Source organism: Crinia signifera, chromosome 1 (genome assembly GCF_055691185.1).
Source record: "Crinia signifera chromosome 1, ASM5569118v1, whole genome shotgun sequence".
In the NCBI taxonomy this organism is placed as follows: domain Eukaryota; kingdom Metazoa; phylum Chordata; class Amphibia; order Anura; family Myobatrachidae; genus Crinia; species Crinia signifera.
This window is the reverse complement of record NC_139217.1, coordinates 54,413,584-54,439,028: the sequence shown is the minus strand read 5'-3', so window position 1 is coordinate 54,439,028 and position 25,445 is coordinate 54,413,584. Positions and strand designations below refer to the sequence as shown.

The following is a 25,445-nucleotide window of genomic DNA, read 5'->3' as shown; positions in this document are numbered from 1 at the left end:
CCTTTCCGATCGAGCCTGAATTAAGCCCTTACAGTGTTCTTGGTGTGTGCATCTGCCTTTTCTCTTTTATAATGTGTGGCGCTACAAGTCTCATCCTTGTAGAACCTCTTATTATGTTTATTATCCCTATCCCTTCTCCTCCTATCCCTCCTCCTCCTAACCTCTTTTGCTCCTCCTATCCTGCCTACCCTACCCCTCCATCCGTTCCTACTTATCCTATTGTTTTTGTTCGTCCACCCACCTCCTTTTAGTCTGTTAACTCTTATGAGTAGGGTCCTCCTGCCTCACGTACTCACCCTACCTCTTTACCTCACCAGTGCTCCTGCCCGGTTCTTCCCTTCCTCTACTTCATCTTCAGTCTCCTCAACAATTTCGACACCTACTTCAGAACTGATGCTGATTTTAGTTCTACCAGCTATACCCCTATTTATGCTGTATTTTATCAACACACCCTGTACGTTACCTTGTCATTAGTTTTTTTGTTTGCTATGTACGGCACTGTGGACACTTTGTGGCGCCTTTTAAATAAACAAACTACTACTACTATTAAGTCCTTCTGGCATCAGCTTTTTCCATAAAAGTGTTGAATTCCTGGTACCTGTCTCCTTTGCTGAGAAAATGGTACAGTATATTCCTGTGAAAGCTCAGACTACAATATTTCCTAACCCACTAAGAAGTATATATATGTATTCCTTATTGCGTCCTAGACCTCACAAGTGCAGGGCGGGGTCCCCAGACCTAGCTGGCTCCTACCCCATTGTTCGCTGCACAGCCTTTACCTGTAATATGTGATTTGAAATGATCTTTTGGAAAATCATCTTGACAGCAAACAGTATCCTTGCTCCAAAAACTCTGGCGAGACATAAATCACAGAGGAGTCTTACTGTTATCCCTTAGGGACTCATTTTTCCATTTCAAACAACATCCCTGATGAAGCAAGTGGCCAAGGAGATTTTAATATAGGAACTCCTAAATCACACTTGATTATTTTTTTCTCTGTGCAAATAGTGAAGTTCTCAAACGGCGCCAAACTTCCATGTGAGGTGGTCATTAATTTTCAGAATACTCAAGGTTCTGCTCTTCCTTTTTTTTAATTCCGAAGCCACAAACTGCTGCAGAAAAAAGAAAATGTTTTACTGTATGGGTTTATGCCAGATCCGTCCTGTGGTGATCTCATGCCCTACTCAGGGATAAACCAGAGCACGGGAGATGCTGACAATGCAGATTGTGGGTCATCAGCACTGTAATGAGTTCCAGCTTTAATTTGCTGCGAACATATGTACCCAAACACTTCAAAAGCATCCAGAAAATATGAGTCTGTCTATTTTCCTGTCCTGACTGCCAGGTGGAGAAGATACAACATTTTGCGATCCCGCAGAGTTCCAGGAGACATAAACTTGAATGTTCACCTCAGCAGTCTCCGTTCCGTAAGCAGAGAGTGAAATGCACAGGAAGTCAGCCGCTATGTGGGAACTGTAGGGTTTATGATGACGGTTAACGGGACAGACCAAAACAGAAATCCTTATTAGCAGTTAAAATTTGGATTTCTAAATTTCTTCTGGCTACAATGACTCTGAGGTAAATTTACTAAGATGGGAGTTCTGGGATGTTGCCGATAGCAACTCATCAGATTCTAATTTTTATTTATTTAGCACCTTTTAGAAGATAATAGATATAATGTGATTGGTTGCCAGGGGCAACATTCCATCTTCCATCTCATACCGTTTTTCCACCAAAATCCAGTCACACACCCCGATTCCACTTCCCTATTTGGGGTTGTCTGCGATGGGCAGGCTAGTCAACGAAGGGCAGATGGGGGGGCACCGGCAGGGGAAGGGGGACGTGCGCGGGCTGGTTAACGAAGGGCGGGCAAGCACCGACAGGGGATGGGCTGTCGGGCGGGCTTCTGCGCAATGGCAGCCTCCCCTGCCCAGGTCGAAGAACCCAGGTAAGAATCTAACCTGCTAAAACCCCTGCTAGGTTCCCGAGTAAGAATCCTGGGCCACTAGACCTAGGATTTTTTTCCTGGTCACCATCTCCACTGACTCACTAGTGAAAGTCACAGAAAGCACATGACCCTAAACAGGGGCGAATTCAATTTAGGGGTCAGTCCGCTCCTAGGCACAACATTATCGCATGCCCTCATCATGTCACTTACTAGGGCCCAGAGCAACACTGACCTCACTGCCTCCATCCTCCACCACAATTTACGGACCGTTGTCCACTCCTTATTCACCAGCTCCAAAATAAAAAAATAAAAAAGTTGTAAATTGTAATGACACAAACAAATAAATAATCACCTGGGCTCATCTGGCCAATGAGCCATGCACTGCTACACAGTGGCCAGCAGTAGTGGGTAGTGGCAGATCCCCAGAAGCCACCACTGCTATAGTGACGTAGTGTGTGACGTCACTGAGGTCAGATCTGGCTCATATTTCCTTTGTGTGGAGTTTATATGTTCACTCACCGTCTGCACCTTCTGTGATGGAGGACAGTAAAAATAAAGTAAAACTAGGTGACATTTGTTAGCCTGGGACTAGTGAGCTGACAGAAGCTTATCTGCTTCACAGACCAAACACACAGGAGATGTTTTTTTTTATCTCACTTTAAGCCAAAATCTAAATTCCTTCCCGTATACATTATGTTTTTAGGTGAACATATTTTCCATTTGCATGCTGTTAGGTGTCACATACATTATACAGCTTGTAAGAAGAAAAGCTTCCTTAAATCATTGCCTCCCGGGGTCTAAGCTCCCACTTTATAGGATGTGCTATAATTTCTCTTCTCCTGCTAGACTAAAAGAAAATAGATTTATTCAGAAATACACAATTTTACATTTAGCAAATCTCCACCGTGGCAGATCTTGTGGAACGTATAAAAACTTCCGCACAGACCACTATGGAGAGAGAATTCTTCTGCAGATTATTCACAGGCAGATGAAACTGGGACAAAAGCCACCACTGTGACTCCCTAATTGCCCACTGTCCGGGGTTCTGCATACTTGCCGATGACATCACCGCCATTGTAATGCAAATAAAGGGGTAGTACATGTTTTAGGGACTGCTGCCCTCCATTGCAAGAGCTGCAAACATTTGGTGGCTGTATGTTATTTGATTTAGAAAAAAGCTAAATTATACAAGAACCATACTTGCCTACATTAATTGTCTCCTCTCTGGGAGAAGCCCAGAGAAAAACCACTCTGCAGCTTTTCCAGGGGCGGGGCTTGCCGTCGTTAAGCCCTTCCCAGATTCCTGCAAATGCCATGATTCGCGGCTCTTCTGGGATGGTGGCGGTACTAATTGGCAAGATTTGCGTCAGTTTAGAATCGCCCCCTCCCCAAAGAGTCACATCAGAGGGAGGATTCTTGCCCACCCTTCTCAGGAGCCCAGGAGTGGGACCCTCCCAGCCATTTCTGGAGGGTAGGTAAGTATGCTACAAACAAACACCTGGTACAAATGGGTATCCTGTCGATAAGACCGATATAGACAAAAATGTCGACAAAAGCAGCATGTTGCTATGGCATTGGTCGACATGAGGAGTGGTTTTGTTACTTTTTAAACAATCAAATGTGTCCTCCTCATTAAACTCCCCATCAGGTATCCCCCAGGTCCACGCTTTTCAACTCATCATGTACTTAACCTAACCTTAACCAATAACTTATCTAATAAAAAAGACACAGACACAAGTGCTGGCGTTTCAAAACTGAATGTCAAATTTATTTGACAATTAAACTAAACTATATATATAATGGTGGCGGCACCAAAGAACAGTCACTATAGGGAAAGTGGGGTTAAAGATGTTTACCATACACACCATCGCTGGTGATCACTCTCCCCGGTCATCCACTCGTGCTAGTGGAGACCACCCCCCGGGCGGGAGCATGGCCAATGACCATCGATGTCAAGGGAGAGCGACACCCCACTATCTGCACACACACCTCAAGATCTTACAAGGATGACCGTTCTTTACCGCCGCCGAAGAGAGAAGAAATAGGGAAGGGTGGGTGGGGCTTTTCTGGACAGAGGAAGAGCTACTGGTATCACATGCCCTTTCTTCCCTGTCTATACTCCTCCCACAGCTCTGATAGGCCTTGTGCCCATCCTATTAACATGTCAGCTGACCTTCCAGCATAACCTGGGGAACCCATCAGGGGTTTATGCTCTCTCATTGCTTATTCAGCATTCGTGGTTCTTAAACTCCCCATCAGGTATCCCCCAGGTCCACGCTTTTCAACTCATCATGTACTTAACCTAACCTTAACCAATAACTTATCTAATAAAAAAGACACAGACACAAGTGCTGGCGTTTCAAAACTGAATGTCAAATTTATTTGACAATTAAACTAAACTATATATATAATGGTGGCGGCACCAAAGAACGGTCACTATAGGGAAAGTGGGGTTAAAGATGTTTACCATACACACCATCGCTGGTGATCACTCTCCCCGGTCATCCACTCGTGCTAGTGGAGACCACCCCCCGGGCGGGAGCATTGCCAATGACCATCGATGTCAGGGGAGAGCGACACCCCACTATCTGCACACACACCTCAAGATCTTACAAGGATGACCGTTCTTTACCGCCAAAGCTAGGCCCTAAGCCGCAGCACCGCCACCAAGTAAGAAAACGCTCAGCACTGTGCATCTAACCAACTAAAGACATTGCCCAAAAACAGAGCCACGCCCTCCGGGCTCAGATGCACACCATCGCTTCTATACAGCGCACTCCGCTGAAAGCTGATGGTGTCATGGCGAATAACACCCCCGCCACTGGTCAGCAGGTACCTCTCAACTGCAGCGTTCACCGTCTTCCGTGAACGCTCCAGGCGGGGGCAGGACACAGCATTCCTCCACACAATCCTAGAGATAATGGAGGACCACACTAACCTACATGTCGGTAAGTACCGCGAAATGAAATAGAGGTCCCGCACAATCACTGAGCGTAGCTCAAGAGCGGTTACCCGCCCTAGGTCATTGCCACCCAGGTGTAATATAATGACCTTCGGGACCCCAAAATTTCGCAGGGCTCGAATCAGCCCAGCCTGCAGTCCTCTCCACAGCATACCTCTCTCACCCAGCCACCTAACCTCCCCAGCTCGACCAAACACACTTATATCAGAGGCGATGTTTGCCCTGGAAGCCCAATAGACAAAGGAATGTCCAATCATCCATATGGACTTAACGTCCTGTCGACCTGAAATATTTATAGAGAGGTTAGAAGGCTGTCGACAAGCTTGCATACCATGCATTCACCACACTTGTTAGGAGAGAGGAATGAGAAAAACCGTGGCCGACCAGCTCTTGAGGCACAAAACACACCGTCTGGAGTAAACTAACAAGTACGCCATGCCAGATTGAAATTAAAGCCGAATTGTGCCCCCAGACGAATGTGAAAAAACACCTCAAGGCCCCCACTGTAAGTTGACGAGCGCTTATGCGTCCAGTCGACCATGGTGAAAAGTGACAGATAAGGCTGGCCGAATGTACCTCCGGAATGCTGCCGAGCGCCATCGACCCAGAGATTGAATCTCTGCGTCGGAGCGGCCCTCCGCAGCCGCCGAGGTAGCAGCCCCAATCCTAAAGGAATGAGACCCGAATTCCCTAGGATCGAGACCCGTGGCCTCCAGCGCCCGTCCCAATACGTGACAAAATTGGTATTTGGTGAGCGGTGACCCATCCTCATGCATCAGCCATGCGAGGTCCATGGCGCACCTGGGCGAAGGCCGCGACCAACGTCACAGGGCACGCCCTTTCCACCGTGCACGGGAGCAAGGACAGCCACCGCCCCCTCCCAGCCTGGTCCGTCTTGGAACGTCGCAGGTGACATAGCACCGAATCAGCTTGGACCACCAGATCATCCACAGTCAACGGTGAGGGCGCCCGTTTTGACGGGGCCACCAACTCCCCAATCCTGAAGGCCCCGTGGTACGCCATCACGTACGCCGTGCGGAACAGGAGGACCTCATAATAAGGCCAGCAAATGTCCCCCAGGGCGTCCAGCAATGCTGGAAGTAACGACATATCAATAGGGCGTCTGCAGTCTGGGAGAGCCGGCGTAGCTCGCCGCCAACCTCGCAACGCCCTTGACACCAAGAATGACCGTGACGGGTCCGCCCTACCCTGCAGTGAGGAGAAAAATGACACCCCTGCCAAAGTCCTGCGCACGGAGGCGACAGAGCGACCAGAGGAGTATGCACTCCACACAAAAGCCACCATGGCCGCCTCAGGTGTCTTACCTGCTTGCGATGCGGACAATCGGAACTGCTCCCACTCCTGCCATCCTGCCTGATAGCAATGGAGCGTCCGTGGTGCTATAGCCCGCATGGCTAGCCCCTCCACTCCGGCCTGATCATCTGCCAAATATAAGAGGGACAGCGTTCACCAACAAGATCTGCATCAGGTGCCAAGGCCCGGAACTTAACCCAGTCGGCCCTGGACAATGCGTCTGCCACAGAGTTCTCTACTCCAGGTACATGCTGTGCTACGAATTGGATGTTAAACAGCAGGCATTTTAACACTAGACGCGCCAGAAGGCGAACAACCGGCATGGATGCTGAGCCCTGCCTGTTTACTGCGTGCACTACTCCCAAGTTGTCACACCAAAATATTATACTAGAGTCGCGGAGCCTCTCTGCCCACAGTTCCAGTGCGACTATAATGGGAAACAGCTCAAGCAGCAACAGGTTTTTAGTGAGGCCCTCGGCCATCCACTCGACGGGCCATGGCGCGGCGCACCATGAACCGTGCAAGAAGGCTCCAAAACCCACCCCGCCCGCAGCATCGGTATACAGTTGCAACTGCGCGTTGGTGCGGGGGTTTGCTGGCCAAATAAGGACCCCATTAAATTGCTCCAGGAAGGAAAGCCAAATGCGCAAGTCCCTCTTTATCTCTGCCGGCAGGCGGACGTAATGAAGGGGGTGCTTGATACCAGCCATGGACCTCTCCAGCTTCCTACAAAACACCCTGCCCATGGGTATCACCCTGCAGGCAAAGTGCAGAAGCCCTAGGAGTGATTGGAGCTGGCGCAACTGGAGTTTTCCCGTGGCCAAAGCCAGGCTAACCGCCCTTTGAAGTCTAGCCAGCTTGTCGAGGGGGAGGCGGCAGCAGGCTGCCACAGTATCGATTTCGATGCCCAAGAAGGACAGGCACGATACCGGCCCCTCCGTCTTGTCCACCGCTATGGGAACCCCCAAGTGCTGAAAAAGCTCCTGCAGGTATGCCAGGATAAAACCGCACCGCTGGGACCCGGCGGGGCCCACGCATAGGAAATCATCCAGGTAGTGGGCCACACCTGACTCGCCCGAGCCTGTCACCACGCACCAGTGCAAAAAACTGCTAAAGCGCTCAAAGTAGGCGCAAGAAATCGAGCAGCCCATAGGCAAACACCTGTCCACGTAGAAACCCGTGGGGAGGCGAAAGCCCATGAACCGAAACGATTCTGGGTGCAGCGGGAGAAGGCGGAAGGCCGATTCAATGTCCACCTTAGCCATCAAAGCCCCGGGGCCATGGCCGCGCACTATATCCAGCGCCTCCTCAAACGACTGATACCGCACGCGGCACAAGTCCTCAGGGATGGCATCATTAACCGAGGTGCCCGGGGGGTGTGACAAGTGCTGGATGAGCCGGAACTTGCCGCTGCCTTTTTTGGGGACCACCCCCACTGGGGATAGCACTAGGTTCTCGATAGGTGGTGACGGGAAGGGACCCACCATTCTACCCAAACTCACTTCCTTGGCCACCTTGTCTAAAACCACCCCGGGCATCTGGATCGCAGATTTCAAATTCCTAGGGGCGTGGGCTATGATGTCCCCCTGTATGGGGAGGCGGAAGCCCAGGCGAAACCCGGACTCTAGGAACTCAGCCTCCCCCCTACGCGGGTACCTACTCAGCCAGCTGGCCAAGCGGTCAACCCGCACAGGAGAAGGGGCCTTAGTGAGGTGCACCCCCGGCTGCTGCAGCCTGGGAGGCCCCTCCCTGCTTCCCTTTCCTGCAATCCTTGAAAGGATGATTGCCCCAGCACTTGGAGCAAGCATGCTTGAACTTGCAGGTAGCCCCGAGGGAGCAGCCCGCACCATTAAAGGCGAAGCAACGCCCTGCCGGGGTTCCCCCCGCCCTCCCGTGAAAGGGGGGCTGGGGTTTTTGCGGGGCAGGGGTGGAGACCTGTGTGGACACCTGAGCCGAAGAGGGCTTCGGCCCCATCCAGATCTCCACGTCCTTACACCCGAATGCCATGATGTGCAATCCTGACTGCTTGCGCCGGAAGTTCTCATCATAGGAGCGCCATGATGAGTCAGCCTCCGAGAGGAACATTTGATGAATCATGTGCATGTAACGCACCATATTCATGTGTTCCTGTGGCCTCGTTTCCAGGTAACAAGCCGCAAACATAAACATGCCCGCCTGCCACCGGTGATAGGTGCAGAAGGCTTCCTCCCCTATACCGCCTCGGCGCTTGGCTGCACGGTACTCCTTTTCGGCTTGCGCCGTCATGGAAAAGAAACTAACGTACTTCCCTTCGTTTATTCTTTCTTGTACGCTGCGTCGTAAACCCCTAAGCACCGCAGTATTCTCACATTGGACCACCTGACCCCTAGGAAAGAGTGGTGACCCAGAGCTCCCGCTAGAACTGGAGTGTCGGCGGCGGCGGTGTCGACGCCTCCTGCGTGATCTACGGCCGCCTTCCCCCTCGGACGTTCCCGAATCGGACCCGCCCGAGGAGGATGAAGTGTGCGCTCTACGCCTACGCCGCTTACGCTTAGCAGCCGACCCACCTGCAGTGCCTCCCGCTGGCACGAGGCTCATCTGGGCAGAAGTATCCACTGTCCCCACTGGAGGAGTCCCGGATGCGACAACCGCCACGGACGTGAGGGGTGTAGAACCCTGGTGGGAAGTGGAAGTACCCGCCACCACTGCATGAGGAGGGTTAGTCGTACCGGAAGAGGCAGTAGCAGACTGACTAGGAGCGGACACCTGACCCCCTTGAGGGTTAACCTGGCTCATCAAGCTGGACAGTAGCGTCATAAACTGCTGTACCCCCCCATCCCCGGCTGTTAAGGGGGTAGTGGCTGTTGGCACCACCGCAGAGGGGGCTGGTGCGGATGAAGACCGCAGAGGAAACAGCCTGGCTCGCCTGAGTAACTGTCGGCTGGCAATATGTAAAGGGGACCTACCCCTAGGGGCCCCCAGGGGAATATCTGCAAGCCCAGCCGGGCCTGTTTGTCCCCCAGCGATCAGGCCCTGCACCTGTGCTGCCCCCCCCGACCGCCCCCGACCTCTGCCCTGTGTGGGAGTATGGGGGGAAGGGGTTCCAGAGGGAAGCCCCCTTTGTCTTGTATGGTGTGTCGGCACGGGAGTGCTGGAGAGGACAGTACCCCTGTCCCTAGGGCCCTGACTGGCGCTCTGGCTTCGCCTGCCCTGCCCCCCTGACCTTCCAGCGCGAGCCCGGCTGGAAGGCCTCAATGTGGGACCACTGGCGTCATTGCCAACTATACTCGTGGGCACGGCTATGTGGCGGGGGCCTTGCCCTCTATTCCTAGCTATGGAGCCACGGGCTCTACCCGTGCCCGACCCCCCGGTATTGCGGTGTGGCTGCTGCCTACCGCGGCCTGTCATGGAGACCTGAGCTGCCAAAGCCTCATGTGCCGCGGGGCGGAGGCGGCCTAGCCCGCCACCCCGAGTCACTGCGCCACGGGCTCTACCCCTGCCCGACCCCCCCGAGTGCTGGCTGAGCGACGCACGGCCGCCGCGGCCTGCGCGCTGTACACGCGAGGCCCGGCGTCTGGCCGCGTCATAGGCCAGTGCCGCGTCCGTCGCGTCTGGAGACGCGGCCTGCTCAGGAGCCGCAGGGCCGCGTCGCGCACTCCTCCGGTCCCCACTGGAACCACCAGGGATGGCTCCGCTTGGCCCTGCAGCCCCCCAAGCCAGGTAGGCGTCCTCTGCCAGCCGGGCGGGCGAGACACTCTGCGCGGACGGGGCATAGCGCGAGGGGTACCCAGAATTGAATAATAGCAAAAAAGGGGTGAAAGGAGAGTGAGGGAAAGAGACAGCCTACACAGGGAAAGAGTGATGAGAAAGAAAAAGAAACAGGTTAGATTTTAATAAGCACGTGTACTACCCAGTCAGCTGCAGCAGCAGGTCTTGCCTTCTCAACAGCTTTTCTGGACAGAGGAAGAGCTACTGGTATCACATGCCCTTTCTTCCCTGTCTATACTCCTCCCACAGCTCTGATAGGCCTTGTGCCCATCCTATTAACATGTCAGCTGACCTTCCAGCGTAACCTGGGGAACCCATCAGGGGTTTATGCTCTCTCATTGCTTATTCAGCATTCGTGGTTCTACAGTACATTATTGCTACAGTTGCTCCAAACAGCCACTGTCAGTGCGCCAGTTACCCTGCGACTTTACTAGCATTGGGTGTTTTTTGGGGGTTTTTTTGCATCTTTTTATCAATCTTAAACTGGGTACACACTGGATGATATATCACAAGGCTATTGGCAGATGAGTACCCCCGATATGTCTGCAAATTTTGTTTTATCGACTCATCAGGCTGTGTGTACGGGCACCATTAAACTTGCTGTGGGTGCTGGTGTCACAGCTAAATTGGCAAATTGTAATGCCCAGGGTGTCATGGCCATCTGGGTGTACTGGCCGACACGCTGAGTGAACAGTTGGTAAGTGTGTATAATTATCTGGATCAGTCGCTCAGCCAGTGTGACGACGGGCTCGTCGATGTGTAGGTCAGGGATATAACCAAGTTGCAAGTCAACATGACTAGGACACATCAGGAGCCTTCGGTGCGTACTTGTATATCTGTGTGCGACTGAGTCTCTGAATCTGTATATAAAGTGTTTTGATGTAGCAGCTGTGACTTGATTCCACACCAAGTTCCACTTTGCTTTGTATACAGACTCCATCGCACACAGACAAACAGGTGACACATATGAAATGAATCAGCACAGTCTCTTGGTGCGTCCTGGTCACATCGCATTGCCACTAAGATGTATTTTCTTATAAAGCGAAACAAAAATACGCCCATTACTAACAGAGTCGCACAGGGACCGGCGGCTCACTCACACTCGGCATCTTGCGTCACATGGCGTATTGAGGCTAGTTAAATGAGGACACATCTGTACGAGCTTAAGTAGACCGAAACCAATTAAACTCAGAACATATCATGGTCATTTACACCAAGTGGCCGAATAGAGAGATGAGCACTACATTTATTATTTCTGCTCTTGTATATGACACACTGGGCTTGATCCTGACTTGTAAATTATTGTTAATTATGGCAAAGCAACTCCAGATACTTTGCCGGCTGTAGAGTGTGAACGGACCGGGAACGGAATGCTTATGCAACTATACGGACATTCATAGTCATGCACTTCTGCACAACTCAGCTGCCCCACTCTTCTGTTCGCGAGGACCATCTGGAGGTGACATCTGCATACCCACAACTCTGGCTACATACCCATGACAAACCACAACACCGGCAAACATAGTAGCGTCACATCTGTAGCGTGTATATTATTGCACTGCACTGTTCATTCATGAAGGGAATTACTTTGTTTACAGTAACCTACAGTACAGTAAGTTATATTGTTAGAAGAAAGGGTGTAAATGTTGACTTCCTAAGAGTAGTGGCCTTTCATGAAGTAAACTGATGGTAGGCCTTAGCATTCAGTAATACACTGGCCATTTATATATTACAGTGGTGGAGCAATAGCTGCTACAGAATGTAAGGCTGACTAAATCTGTATATAAAAGGCTAACTATTCCTCACCTCTATGAGGTGAAGTACCAACACTGAATAGAGGCCACTCGACAGACCAAATTACTCATTTGTGTGCAAAAAGATGTCATGACAGAAAGTGAAAGCACTTTTTGCAGGGACACTGATCTGTTTTAAACTTGCTGAATATGGAGAGATGGAGCTGTAAAGACAGATTGGAGGTGGGAGCAGATAGGGAGTGGGGGTGGGGAGTTCGTGGGCTAAAACTGTCACAGCTCAAAGTGAATGTACATTGCAGAAGCCGTCATTTTGATGGGCTTTTAACTAGTGCACCATAAAAAAAAGTCAAGTGGCCTTTGTTTTCTGCCCATGTGTGAGACATTGTCCCCCTTTAACAAACTAAGGACCTTATTCTGGTTGATTTGCAAGGCTGCAAATTCACAGCCTTGCGAGTCCACCAGACACCGCCCTGCGAATGCCGATACGCACGCCCCCACTTTGCATGTTGCTTTCGTACGCATGGGCTGTGAATGGATGTTTAACATAAACATTCGCAGGCTGTCTGGGAACACCCACATCATTTGATGGTTGCTGACCATCTAAGGTTACTCTGAGGTAATCTTAGATGTGCGTGGGCATTCAGAAGGAAGTGGACAGGCAGCTAACAACCGGTGATGTCAGCTGCCTGACCCCCGACGCCCATGTAACCAGGCCATTTCCATGGAAACACCCAGCGTTTTCATGGGAACGCCCATGAAACGCTGGGGACGTTCCCATGGGCGCGACTATCCGCCGCTGCCCTTACGCCTCCCGGCCACAGCCTTGGGTGCGTGCACCCAGCGAACAGGCTTTTCGCCGTGGCTGCACTCACCCGGCATATGCACATGCGCAGAAATGCGGCTGCGCATACACAAAGGATCGTTTCCTTGCGAACATACGGTCCTTGCGAACAGACCAGAATAACCCCCTACCTTACAATTGCGCTTACATAGAAAAATAATTTACACAAATCTCAACACAGTAAATATCACCAATATATACTCATTTAGGGTGACATTCTATGGAATGAGAGAAAAGCGCATATATTTTTCGCACTCCATATCGCCGCTCTTCGCACTTTCAGAAATCGCATTTTTTAGTCATAATTCGCATATTTAATGGGATGCGCATTAGAGGCTAAAAAGTGCGATTGAGTGCGATAATGGGCGATTTTTCGGCATGAAAATGTGCGAATTTGAGCTTATGTGCGATTTTGGGTTTGTATTAAAAAAAAAATTTAAAAAAAATTGCGTGGGGTCCCCCCTCCTTAACATAACCAGCCCCGGGCTCATTGAGCCGGACCTGGTTCCAAAAATACGGGGGACGAAAAGTGTAGGGGTCCCCCGTATTTCTGAAACCAGCCCCGGACTCTTGGACCGGTCCTGGTTCCAAAAAATCTGGGGGTTCCCCGTATTTTGAAACCAGCACCGGGCTCCAACAGCCCGCAGTGTCATGCCACAGCCGGGGGACACTTTTTACATAAGGTCCCCCGGCCGTACCATGAGCACCATGGCATAAGGTCCCCCCCCCCCAAGGCTTCACCCGTCCAGGGCTGAAGCCCGGGGCTGTCACCGGCGTCCCTGGCCAGTGGACGCCAGCCTGATGGTGTAAAATCTTTCAATCCTAACATTGCTTTATACAGGAGAACTACAAGTCCCAGCAGACCTCCCCCGCAGGCTGGGACTTGGAGAACCTCAAGCACAGCATGTGGGGCATTAATGGGCCCGCTGGGACTTGTAGTCCACCTGTAAAAAGAATGTTAAAAGAAAACACACACACAGAAAAGTAAAACTTTATTACATACACACACACATCTCACTTTTACAACCACATACTCACTGATCCAGGATCCAGCGCTGGTCTCCCTTCTGCTGCAGAGCCGGCTCTCAGCCTCTGTTGCACTGGGACAACGCATCGGAGACAGCCGGTTGTCCCCGCTGTCAGTGCGGGGGTAGCCCGGCTGTGGCATGACACTGCGGGCTGTTGGAGCCCGGTGCTGGTTTCAAAATATGGGGGACCCCCAGATTTTTTGTCCCCCGTATTTTTGGAACCAGGTCCGGCTCAATGAGCCCGGGGCTGGTTATGCTCAGGAGGGGGGACCCCACACAATTTTTTTCTAAAAAAAACAAAAACAATTTTTACCGCAGAACCATGCACAGATCTCAATGATCTGTGCAGGGTTCTGGCCAACTCGCATATCAGAACCTGGTCTGAAAAAATGGCGATTATTAGACACCTTAAAAGTGCGATTTGCAAAATCCCATTCCATTAAATAAGCGAATTGTATTCTTTTCTATTGGAAAACATCTGGATGCGATAAAAGTGCGAATTTTTACCGCACTTTCAGTACGCATGACTTATCGCAAAAAAATATGCGATTTAGGGACCTTTTCGCATAACATTAAATATGCGAATTCACGGAAAAATGCGATTTAGCCGTTTTTTGGAGTAAAAATCGCCAAAAAACACAACTCTCATTCCATAGAATGTCACACTAAGTTTCGATTTTCTGTTTTGCTCCTGTTTGAACTTATCACACGTTTCCCCATCATATGAATCCATCATCCCCATGGATACTTATGTTGGAGATCCATCTGGAGTGATCACACGTTTCCCCATCATATGAATCCATCATCCCCATGGATACTTATGTTGGAGATCCATCTGGAGTGATAAGGGAACATATGTGGATCTTTGTGAGGAAACAACATATGGGTTTGGGGTTAACAACGTTCTTGACTCCAGAACAGTCCGGTATCTGTTCTCACATATTGTATATTTTGTAGTTGATCGTGATGTGCAGGGATTATACCAAAACAAATCCAGAAATTGCAGAAAATGCTTACATTTGATATATGAAACGCATAAAAATTGCGCATTGATAAATGAGGACGGCATGGTACAAAAAAAGCATGAACTTGAATATTTTCTATTTTTCCTATGTCTAAATGTCATTTTTCCCAAACAGAATGATTATCTTCAAATGCATTTGATACAGAATTTATCAATAATTCATAATTCCTTAAAAATAAAGCGCAGACAAAGTCATTGAGGTAGAACACTGAAGGTTGACAGAAGGTCGGGTTTTCAATAGCCTGGCCGGTAGAAATGGGACTCGACGGGTTATACCTGTTCCACCGTGTACAATTGCAGCGAGTCTCACAAGCTGTATGCTGATAGGCGATTTGTGCGTCCGGGTATTTTCCTGTTTGTAAATGTCCATTTACGTTTTGTAGGTAAGAGGAGTTAAAGGCGTTTTTGTGGCCAATCAAAAGATTGATGGAAAAGTTACAACACTCATCACTTACAACAAGGGGCGCGACTGGGACTATCTGCCGGCGCCAAGTGTGGACATGACTGGCAAGCCAATCAACTGTAAACCGGTAGGTTGGTTCATTTGTTAAATGATCACTCATTTGTGTGGTAAAGTATCCATGATCCAAACACAGGCTATCTTGTGTCTCATGTTGTGCACTCTAAAGACCTTATTCTGTTCCGGTCGCATTCCCCCGTGCATTCGCGCTGCGGACCGACGTTGTGCGGATGTTTCTGCGCATGTCCAGAAGCAGTGTGCATGTGGCCATGGCGAACGGAGTGTTCGCCGGACATCGCCGGCCGTTTCCTGTCGAGGGTGCACGCAAATCTAAGTGACCTGAGAGTCCCTTAGATATGCGTGCACTTTCCACATCATTCCATTTGATTTGATGGTCGGTGACCATCAAATGATGGGGGAGTTTCCACATAGGCTGCGAATGAATGTTTATGTTAAACATCCATTTGCAGGCCGTGCGAAAAGAACCCGACGTGCGAGGGTGAGGCGGGCGGACCAGCGTGCAGCCTCTGGGGGACTCGGAAGGCTGTGAATTCACAGGGGGGGGGGTGGAGGCGAGCAGAGGGCATTCGCATACAAAGGCACTGGGTGCGCTCAGGAAAATGCTGGGTGTCCCCATGCAAACGCGGGTGGACACTTGGCTTCCGGGGGTATGCGGCTCATGTCTCAGGACTTCAGCCACCTGCCCAATTCTCGTACAGGACACCGCAAGTCTAAGTCAGTATCCATTCGCAGTGCTGCACGTATATTTGCTGGGCGGCGGAGAGGCGGGCATTCACACGGGCAGCAAGTGGCGTTTGAAGGCTCGCTAAGCAGCGAACTACCGCTGCTTAGCGAGCCAACCAGAATCAGGCACAAAATGCTACATTTTATAATCCATAATGATTAATTCCTCGTGTGGCCCTAGACAAGGTACTGGTTTGGGCCCCCTGCTCTCGTCTCTTCGTTTTTCTCATACATTTTGAAGCAGCCTCTTCCCTTCTTGGTCTCTCTTCAACACCAATATTGCTTTGGCTACATCAAGATCTGCTCCCCTCAATAACTGATATACTATTCATGCCGTCCGTATAAATTTCATAACATCAATGTTTTATTTAAAGGCAAAGCCAGGCTGCAGTTACATTCTAAAAATATAAAGCGCTAGTTTAAATCTCATAGTAAACTGCCAGTAAGGGGCACTTTTACCATTTTTACCGTTACTTTCCCTTCCCCTCAATATTGTTACAGTCTATTGAAGTAGGATTAGGGGCAGGATGCATCATTGCTTGGAGAGTGATACAATTATGAATGAAGTACTATCCAATCAGTTCCCCACTGCCATTTTTCAAACCCAGCCTGTTACCTGACAGTTAGGAGCTGAGAGGCTGGTACTTTATCTCTCTTCAAGCGATGATGCTTCCTGCCCTAGGAGTCATAGGGGAAGATCTACTAAGTCTTGGAGACCGATACAGTGAATGGAGATAAAGTACCTGCCAGTCAGACCCCAACTGTCATTTTTGTTCAAACACATCCAGTTAGGGACTGATTGGCTGGCACTTTATCTGTTTCTACTTTATTTCTCTCCAAAGCTTAGTACATCTTTCCGTTAAGGAGGCGATACACTGTTGCGATATCTCGACCATCCGATCCCCCTTGAGCCGCCCGGTATCCATGCAGTCTGTTCACATACGACCCCGTTCCCCGCCGCCGGGAGTGGGCCATTTCCGGACATCATGGGGGAAATTTACTAAAGGAAATTTGTAAAAAAATAGGTGTATTTGTATCCAGAAATACACTTATTTTTGACATTTACTATACCGAAAATACGGCAATTCGTAGTCGTATTGATGTGCTATCAATATGAATACGAATTGCCGTATTTTTGGGATAGTAAATGTCAAAAATAAGTGTATTTCTGGATACAAATACACCTATTTTTTTACAAATTTCCTTTAGTAAATTTCCCCCATCATATGTGCAGCCGATATGTGGATCTGATCTGATCCGATCCGATGTGCACAGGGCCGCACATCGGATCGGATGTCAAAACACATCCCATTCGGGGAATTTTCATCCCATCCATCGGAATCGGATGAAAACAGGACACATGCGACCTGTGTAAGGGGGCCTGTAGTCAGCTGCTGCCTCCCTGTTATTCTAGGCCTGTGTCACATCCCATAGAGAGGGATCAGAGAGGCCAACGACTAGAGTTCCTGATTAACCATAGCTATTAGGGTCCTGTTAGATTGCAGGCATGATCGGGTTCCAGGAGATAGACCGTCAGGGGAGTGCAAATTGCTTAAATTAGAAGTTATTCTTTTTTTATGTGTTACTATGGTAGAAGAACTTGGCCCTTATTTTGTTCACTCTCAAAGGCAAATTCCTTCTCATATGGACAAAACCATGCTGCACTGCTGGTGGGGCAGATGTAACATGTGCAGAGAGAATTAGATTTGGGTGAGTTATTTTGTTTCTGTGCAGGGAAAATACTGGCTGCTTTATTTTTACACTGCAATATAGATCTCACTTTGAAGTAAAACCCCACCCAAATCTAACTCTCTCTGCACATGTTACATCTGCCCCACCTGCAGTGCACATGGTTTTGTCCATTTGAGAAGGAATTTGCCTTTGCGAGTGAACCAGAATAAGGGCCCTTACCAACATAACCGTATTTCCTAAATGTATTTTCACAGGACGCTAATCTGTATTTTGATCTCTCTTCTATCTCAACAGCCTGACTGTCACCTTCACCTCCATCTCCGCTGGGCAGATAATCCTTACGTATCAGGGACCGTGCACACCAAGGACACTGCTCCCGGCCTGATTATGGGAGCCGGTAGGTCATTCACAACACGCTCGCCCTTATTTATCCATTGCACTTTAATGCTATATAAAGAAACAGATTATTTTTCCTTTAAAAGCTTTTCCTGTCTGACCTACTGTAGCAGTATAACAGATAGATCTAATCTCTGATTCCATCAACTCTAATGACCAAAGAGAAACATGTGCAATGCGTCACCTTTATAGACAGACCAACACATAATGATAGAGCGACGGACAATGATCATATACAGTGACAGGATAGGGGGAGATTTATCACAGCTACGACAGTGAGACAGTGGGGAGAGATAAACCACCAAACAATCTGCTCCCAACTGTCATTTTTTTCTCAAACACAACCTGTAACATGACAGAAAGAAGCTGATTGGTTGGTATTTTATCTCTCTCCACTTTATTACTCTCCAAGTGTTTTTTTGTTAATTGTGTGGACACACTCTCACTGTGCTTGACATAAGCGCTCCCCGTGTCAGCCCATCCAAGCGCTGGCTAGCATATGTACAGGGCTGTATAAATGTTTGGTTGCACCGTGCCGGTGCCCAGTGCCTCTCCGATGTAGGGGCCTCCAAGCAGGGGCGGCTGGTGGTCACACAATCAGTGCATTCTCTACTTGCCTCTCCCAGCCTGCAGCCAGACAGTGAATGGGTGTCAGCATGCTATTTTTGTGGCTGGCTGTAACTGTCCACCAATCAGAGAATGTTCTATGTTTGCATTATTTAAATAAGGCATAAAAACAATAAAAGGCTCCAGTGAAACCAGACATAAAAGGAAAAGCCGAAGGAACTTGTTGGAGAGCAGACTGGGACCAGCATTTAACAGAATAAAGAGAACAGTCCTATACCGTGTAGTTATTGGGAGCGCTACTGCTCTACCTGCTCTACCTGACGCTTCTCTTTCTCTCTACTGCAGGTAACCTGGGCTCCCAGCTGGTGGAGTACAAGGAGGAAATGTATATAACGTCAGACTGTGGAAACACATGGAGACAGGTGAGATATATAGATCAGTATGTACATACATGTGCCCAGTTCAGTACATGCGTTTATCTGTTGCCTGCCACTATAACCGTAGACGGATACTGTGCTAATAAAACTGTGTGTAGGCCACACATTGGGGGGGAATTTAGCACCCTCTAGAAGATAGTACACAGGATCTGATTGGTTGCCCATAGCAACATCACATGTGAAGTACAATACACATCTTAGTAAATTTCCCCCATTGTGGCAATGGCTGAAGAAAGAACTTTTTCATTTTTAAAATAAGCCCAGAACCCCGCAGGCTGATCTCCTCAGTGCCAAGCGGTTTCCTATGATTAATGTAAACTCCTGCATGTGTGAGGTGACAAAAATGCTGCACCCATGGCCTCTATCTCCAGCAATTTAAATTCAATACAGGCTGTGAGCAGTGGAGCATGGTATGACGGCAGGCACCTGCAAAGGTCAGTATTCCCAGCGTTATGGAGGTCGCAGACTAGTGGCCACCACAGCTGGAATGAGGTGGCTTTATTGCAAAAACAGACAAATCATGCATGAAATTGAATTTAAATAATATACAGCAGTTTATCACTGTTGCATGGCAACAAAGGGGGAATACAATTGTTGTATCGCCAGCAGCCAGCAGATGGCGCCCTATTCAGTTGCTCCACGATTGTCTGCCGGTGCCTGTTCTTCAGCTCACACCCTCTGGCTGTGTGGCCCGCTGGGCATCAGGTCGTCACCATGATGTGGTCCTATTTTTATGTGGCCTGGAGCTGGATCTCCATCTGTACCTTTGTCAATCTGCCCCTGGGTCAACAGTAATGTTTATAAAATACAAAGTACTTTTTTTGTGCTGATGTTTCTGTATCTTCTCCATCATTAACAGATACGTATAGATAAAGTTAAAAAACAAAAAAAAATAGACTGCAGATTTTGATATCCGGTCCAGCGGCCCGGGTCTTGTCTGGGTCCGGTTTTTACCCATACCCCACCTGTGACTTTATCCAGAATGGAGTATTGCCGGCTGATTTGGCTTGTGTTGCTGGCCTGCATCTCCCCAAGTTTCAGGGCTTTTGTACAACCATGTGGTTCCAGCTATATATTTGTATTCAGGTTACAGTACTTGTCAGTATAATGTATTTGGAACGGGTGGATATGCCTGGGTTATATGCGGGATGATAGTATTTGAATATCAGCTGAATTATGTGTGCAGTGCTATTTTGTAATTACAGCTATGTGCACGCTCTACAGTATGTCTGGGTGCATATTGATTTTGTATCCAGTAATCAGCCTTTTCAGCTCTTCCTTCAGGCAACTGTTCCAGGTTAGGAACGCTGTAATTACCATTGCAGGTAATATTTTGAGATGGATGGGATCTCTGGGGAGTGCTATGAATTTACAGATGAAGGGAAAATGGGGATTGGTTTGGAGGTACGGTTTTGAGATCTCTTTATTCATATTCGGAAGGTCCCAGTACTTCATGATGATGTGACTGTGTGTTATGGGATTGGGCATTCAGTACATGCTGCTAGTTCCCTGCTATGGTCTTCTTCACATGTAGCGTTCTCGAGTACAGGGGAACTAATGTTGGAGTTACCGCAGAACAGGGTGATATGAACTTGTTAATGGCCTTATATTTATTTATGTTGGACTTTTCGGTGTTATTATAAATATTCAGTATGACACGGAAATACTTGTTGGAAACAGATCCAAATCTTTGCCGACTTTCGGTATGTTTTAAAAAATCGGAATATTGTAATTAACATTGACATTCTAACTTTTCTTGTAGAAAACATAGATTCTGCAAATAATAACAATATTTCGTGTTAAAAATCAGTGGCAATTGATTTTTAAACTTAAGGTGGCCATACACACGCAGATTTATTTGCAGATCTGTCTGGTTGGAACAAAAACATGGTTATGAATGAGAGCAAATGACAGTTGACCATTTGCTTGGAAATGCTGGAAAACTGACAAACTGTCACTCATCCATAACCATTTTTTTGTTCCAACCAGCCAGATCTGAAGATAAATCTTACTAGTGTATGGGCACCTTTACTTATATTATAGTTTAAAAAAAAATGCCGGTACTTCTGTAGTTTCACGGCGCCATACAGGGCAGAGGGGAGATAAAGATGAGAGAGGCATGGGATGGGGAAAATGATAAGAGAGAAATAGATGGGTGGGTGGGGGGGGGGGGGGGGAGTATCCAGATACATACAAGAAAGAGAGATGGGCAGGAGAGGGGGGGGGGGGGGGGGCACAGAGTTGATAGTTATACCCCTTTGACTCCAAAGTCCATGCATATATAAAACTTTACCATGGCCATATTGCACTGTCAGTCTCCAGCACCAGCTCACCTGCATTTCAGTCTATAAATCAAGCAGGTGCAATGGTCTACTTTAAACAAGTATCAGAAGTTGTGACTCCTCCCGCTGTACAGTGCCATAATTTGTGGATTTCTTCAGCAGTGGGTGTGGCCACAGTGACGCAAACTAATGTAAATCATCATTCAGTCCCTGGATCTCCCACTGCACAGGGAACTGGAAAGTTTAGGTGTCTCCAGGGCATTCTGGGTCGGATGTGCTAAAGAAAAAATAGGAAAAATGTCTCAAGGGAAAGTATGGTGGTGAGGTCTCCAAAGTTCCACAACCGCTACCTCCATTAAGTAAAACAAGGATCCTCATAGACTTGATTTTTTTGATAAGCAGACTTGGAGGTGCCCCCCCCCCCCCCCAGATCTCAGCACCCTAGGCAGCTGCCTAAAGCTGCCTAATGGTAGAGCCAGCCCTGTGTGTGAGAGATTCCTTCGTCAGCTTCTGTGCGCATGCGCAGAGGGACTCCCGGGTCATAGATCTCCGACCCATTGCCTGTATACATCCTGCTATCTAACCACCACCCACTTGCTTGCACCTCTTGTAATCTGTCTGTCTCCCCTTCCTACTAGATTGTAAGCTCCTCTTCCCTCTTGTCGTCTAAGCCCACTTCTCTTCACATGTCACTCACAGCTCTCCTATACTCCAACACTCAGTGACCATCTTCGTCTGCATACTCATCTCCATCATTGGCCTCAAGCCTTTAGTTGTATGTTGATTGAGTCCTCACTACTTACATTTAAGCTGTAATGTGTATCGATCTGTGGCGCTCTGTATTTGTACTTTATTTTTGTTATTTATTCAATATTATGCCAAGTTTTGTCTCCCTGTATTGTTCCTTTGTATGGCACTGTAAAACATTTGTGGCGCCTTATAAATAAAATAATAATAGATCGCAATGGGCTGGTCTTATCAGCTCTACAAGACCAGCCCTTTGCGATTCCCGCCACTTCCTAAACTTCCGGGTCTATGACCTGCCCTTTGCGTTTCTCATCGCATATGTCTGTACATATGCGTTAAGCATCATGGCGATGGGTGGCGAGATGTACCACCGCTGCTTGGTACATCCCTCTCAATTTGAGAGTAGGCTATATGGGATGAACAGCTACATTAAACACAGTGCCCTTGTAATTCAACCAGACCGAATTACTAATATAGGGGTATTCAATCAATTCCGTAAATTTTCGGACTTTTAAAAAAAAAAATCGAACCTGCATTGTTGGAAACAGATCCACATCTTGGTCAACTTTTTGTATGTTTTTGAAAATCGGAAGATCGTAACGGACATTGACATTCTATCTATTCTGTTAGAAAAAGTACAATATTTCCGAAAAACAGGAATTTTAGGCGGCATTGAATACCCCATAGTGTTGTTTTTCCCATCTCTAACTTTTTAGGATTAACAGCTGAACCCAAACTCAATTATACTTTATTTATGGTGACAGGTGACGTCCAGTATTTATACTTACACCGTGACGCCACATTGTTGGGTGTAGGTGTACGCAGATATGTTTCATTTACCTTTCAGAGTGCGATTACTAGCACATACGGCCCATTCTAAAATGCATGAAATTGTCAACGTGTCTCCTAATGAGACACAAAGAGCAGAGTCTAACTATCAGTAATAATAACAGTCATACGTTGTCTATTGTTCATTTTAATGTAGGTAATCAATTAGCTCCAAGCTACATCCCGCTGTTGTGTGAAATGAAGTTTTCAGGGCACGAGACGGATCCTGGGAAGCCAGAGAAATATTTTATACATTACTTTGCGTCCAGCTGTTAATAGTAATATTAACCCTCTTATTTGTTTTGCTGCACGTCGCCTTTTTTTTATGCTGGGAACAATAGTATCTGATAGGAGAATTTCAGCTGCTAAATTATTGCGCTCTCCCCGCTGTCGCTGGGGATTAGCTGCGCTCTGAACGTCAGATCTCTGGCATTCCTGCACAGCCCGGCTTTAATAATAAGGAGGGGAGGACTCTAGTCAAATAAAGGATCCTTCTGACACCAGGGGCGAAATGTAATAGGATGCAATTTTTTTGGACAGTTACAAAATGGACCCATATCTCACATGTAATAGGGTGTGTTTTTCTAGAACAAAGTCAGAAATCACTTGCGATTTTTTTAGTAACAAGAATGTGCGATTATTCTAGTAACGGAAGTGTGCATTTCCTTGTAAAAATTACCCTGCCCCACCTCAGGGTCTGTAAGCATGGCTGCCTAATCACCTGTCTGGCTACCGGTACTAATGAGTTTTAGTGACATCGCGCAACACACCAAACCCCACAACGCACAATGCTGCGCCCTCCCATCTGCCCTTCCTTATTATATTGCATTGTAAATATGAATTATCTGTTTATTTCTAATAATAATAAAAATAAATTGAATATGCAATGTAATAACAATCCGCATTCGGTGTTGGGGGGGGCCCCAGAGATATCAGTGTTCCGGGCCCCAAGATTTCTGTCGCCGGCACTGTCAGTCAGCATGGGGAGGGAGGGTGGGGTTTGGGCACTGAAAAGGTGGGGTTAGTGTTGGGCTGCGTGGCGGGGGGTTAGTGTTGGGCTGCGTGGCGGGTGGTTAGTGTTAGGCTGCGTGGCAGGGGGTTAGTGTTAGGTTGCATGGTGGGGGGTTAGGCAGTGGGGATGTGGGGGTTAGGTTTAGGCACTAGCGGGGGAGGCTAGGTTTACGCTGCGGGGAGGGGAAGCCCCCAGCGACCGGCATTACAAATCGTGTACAAGGGCACTAGCCGCTAGATGGTGAATTATAGAGGACTTGTGCATTCAAGGCAAATAATCCTGTGTACTGTCTGTCATGTCTGCACAATTTACAGCTGTGACCTCAACGCTTAGATGCTTTCATATGTTGTCTTCTGAGCTGTTTAATAAGGGAACCTTCTCGCTGGGAAACCTATTGTGTCACTAACTAACCTTTCGCCTGACACAGCCTTGTTCTCGCCTCTAAGTTATTACCTCACGCAGTGTATGATTGTCATCTCAGGCTGCTGGTTATACAGTTACCATCAGATCTTATTCATAGTCTGGCCCACTGTACGCTCCCAGTGAATAACATTGCAATTAATACAGTTCACACATTGCCTCCAAATAAATGTTGTATAATATTTACACATACAAACGCAGGCAATCTAGCCACAAATGTGTGAGGAATTAGACTGTACAGTACACAAGAAGGGGGAGGGGGTATGTAGAAAAGAGGCGGGGCATAGGATAGATGGCGGAAAAAGATATGTTTACCTGATGCCTTAAGTTATTACCATATTTCAGTTAGTGGTTGTTTTTGTGCATACATGGAATCAGCGAAGCTGCGTCAGGATACAACCACCGGCCTTGGCACACCCACAAAATAGGGCCAATACGCCGTACAAATCCTGTGTGATGTTCTGAATGCAAACTATCTGGCCCAGAGATAATGGCCCCATATGAGTTACTGCAATGGTTATTTTACTGAAGACCAAAAATGGAATATACTGTTTGTGCCAACCTCTCAACCGTCCCAAGGACCTTGTTCTGGTTGATTCGCAAAGCTGCGAATTATGCAGCTTTGCGAGTCCACCAAACGCTGCCAGCATGTCCCCCCGCCCCCCCTTGCATGCCGAGTTTCTCAGCACATGTGCGAATGGATTTTTTGCGCCCCCCCCCCCCCCCCCCCCCGCCTGCACTGATAGATGAGAACAGGACACAGGACGGCGAACAACCAGCTCGACGAGCCGCTCACACCAAGCGTCTGCACTGCGCATGTGCAGACGCAAAACATTTCTCTCCCTGTGCAGTCGTGCTATTCGGAAACTGTCCTGCTGTCCCACCCGCAAGCCACAATGTCCCTCATGTATGTGTGTGTGTGTGTGTGTGTGGGGGGGGGGGGGGGGCAAATGCAGCGACTGATCAATGAATAGAAGCCATGTGCACAGAGTCTAAACTGTGCAGGAAGGTGAATCAGGTAAGTTATTATTATTTTATTTATAAGGCGCCACAAGTGTTTTGCAGCGCCGTACAAAGGAACAGTGCAGGGATACAAAACTTAGTATTACATTGAATAAATAACAAAAATAGAGTACAGGTAAAGAGCGCCACAGATCAATACACATTACAGCTTAAATATAAAGTAGTGAGGGTTAATGATAAACAAAAATGATAATAATCAAAACATTATTTAAAAAAAGA

The 25,445-nt window shown here is 48.1% G+C and overlaps 1 protein-coding gene across 2 annotated transcripts in view; it reads left to right on the top strand.

The window, feature by feature from the left end:
* SORCS2 (sortilin related VPS10 domain containing receptor 2) overlaps window positions 1–25,445 on the top strand; it is a 719,220-nt gene that overhangs the window by 623,459 nt on the left and 70,316 nt on the right. For both annotated transcript variants that reach the window (XM_083154662.1, XM_083154749.1), the window contains exons 10-12: window positions 15,002–15,148; window positions 17,809–17,911; window positions 18,823–18,899. In XM_083154662.1, coding sequence (XP_083010788.1) covers window positions 15,002–15,148; window positions 17,809–17,911; window positions 18,823–18,899 — 327 coding nt within the window. The remainder of the gene's footprint in view (window positions 1–15,001; window positions 15,149–17,808; window positions 17,912–18,822; window positions 18,900–25,445) is intronic.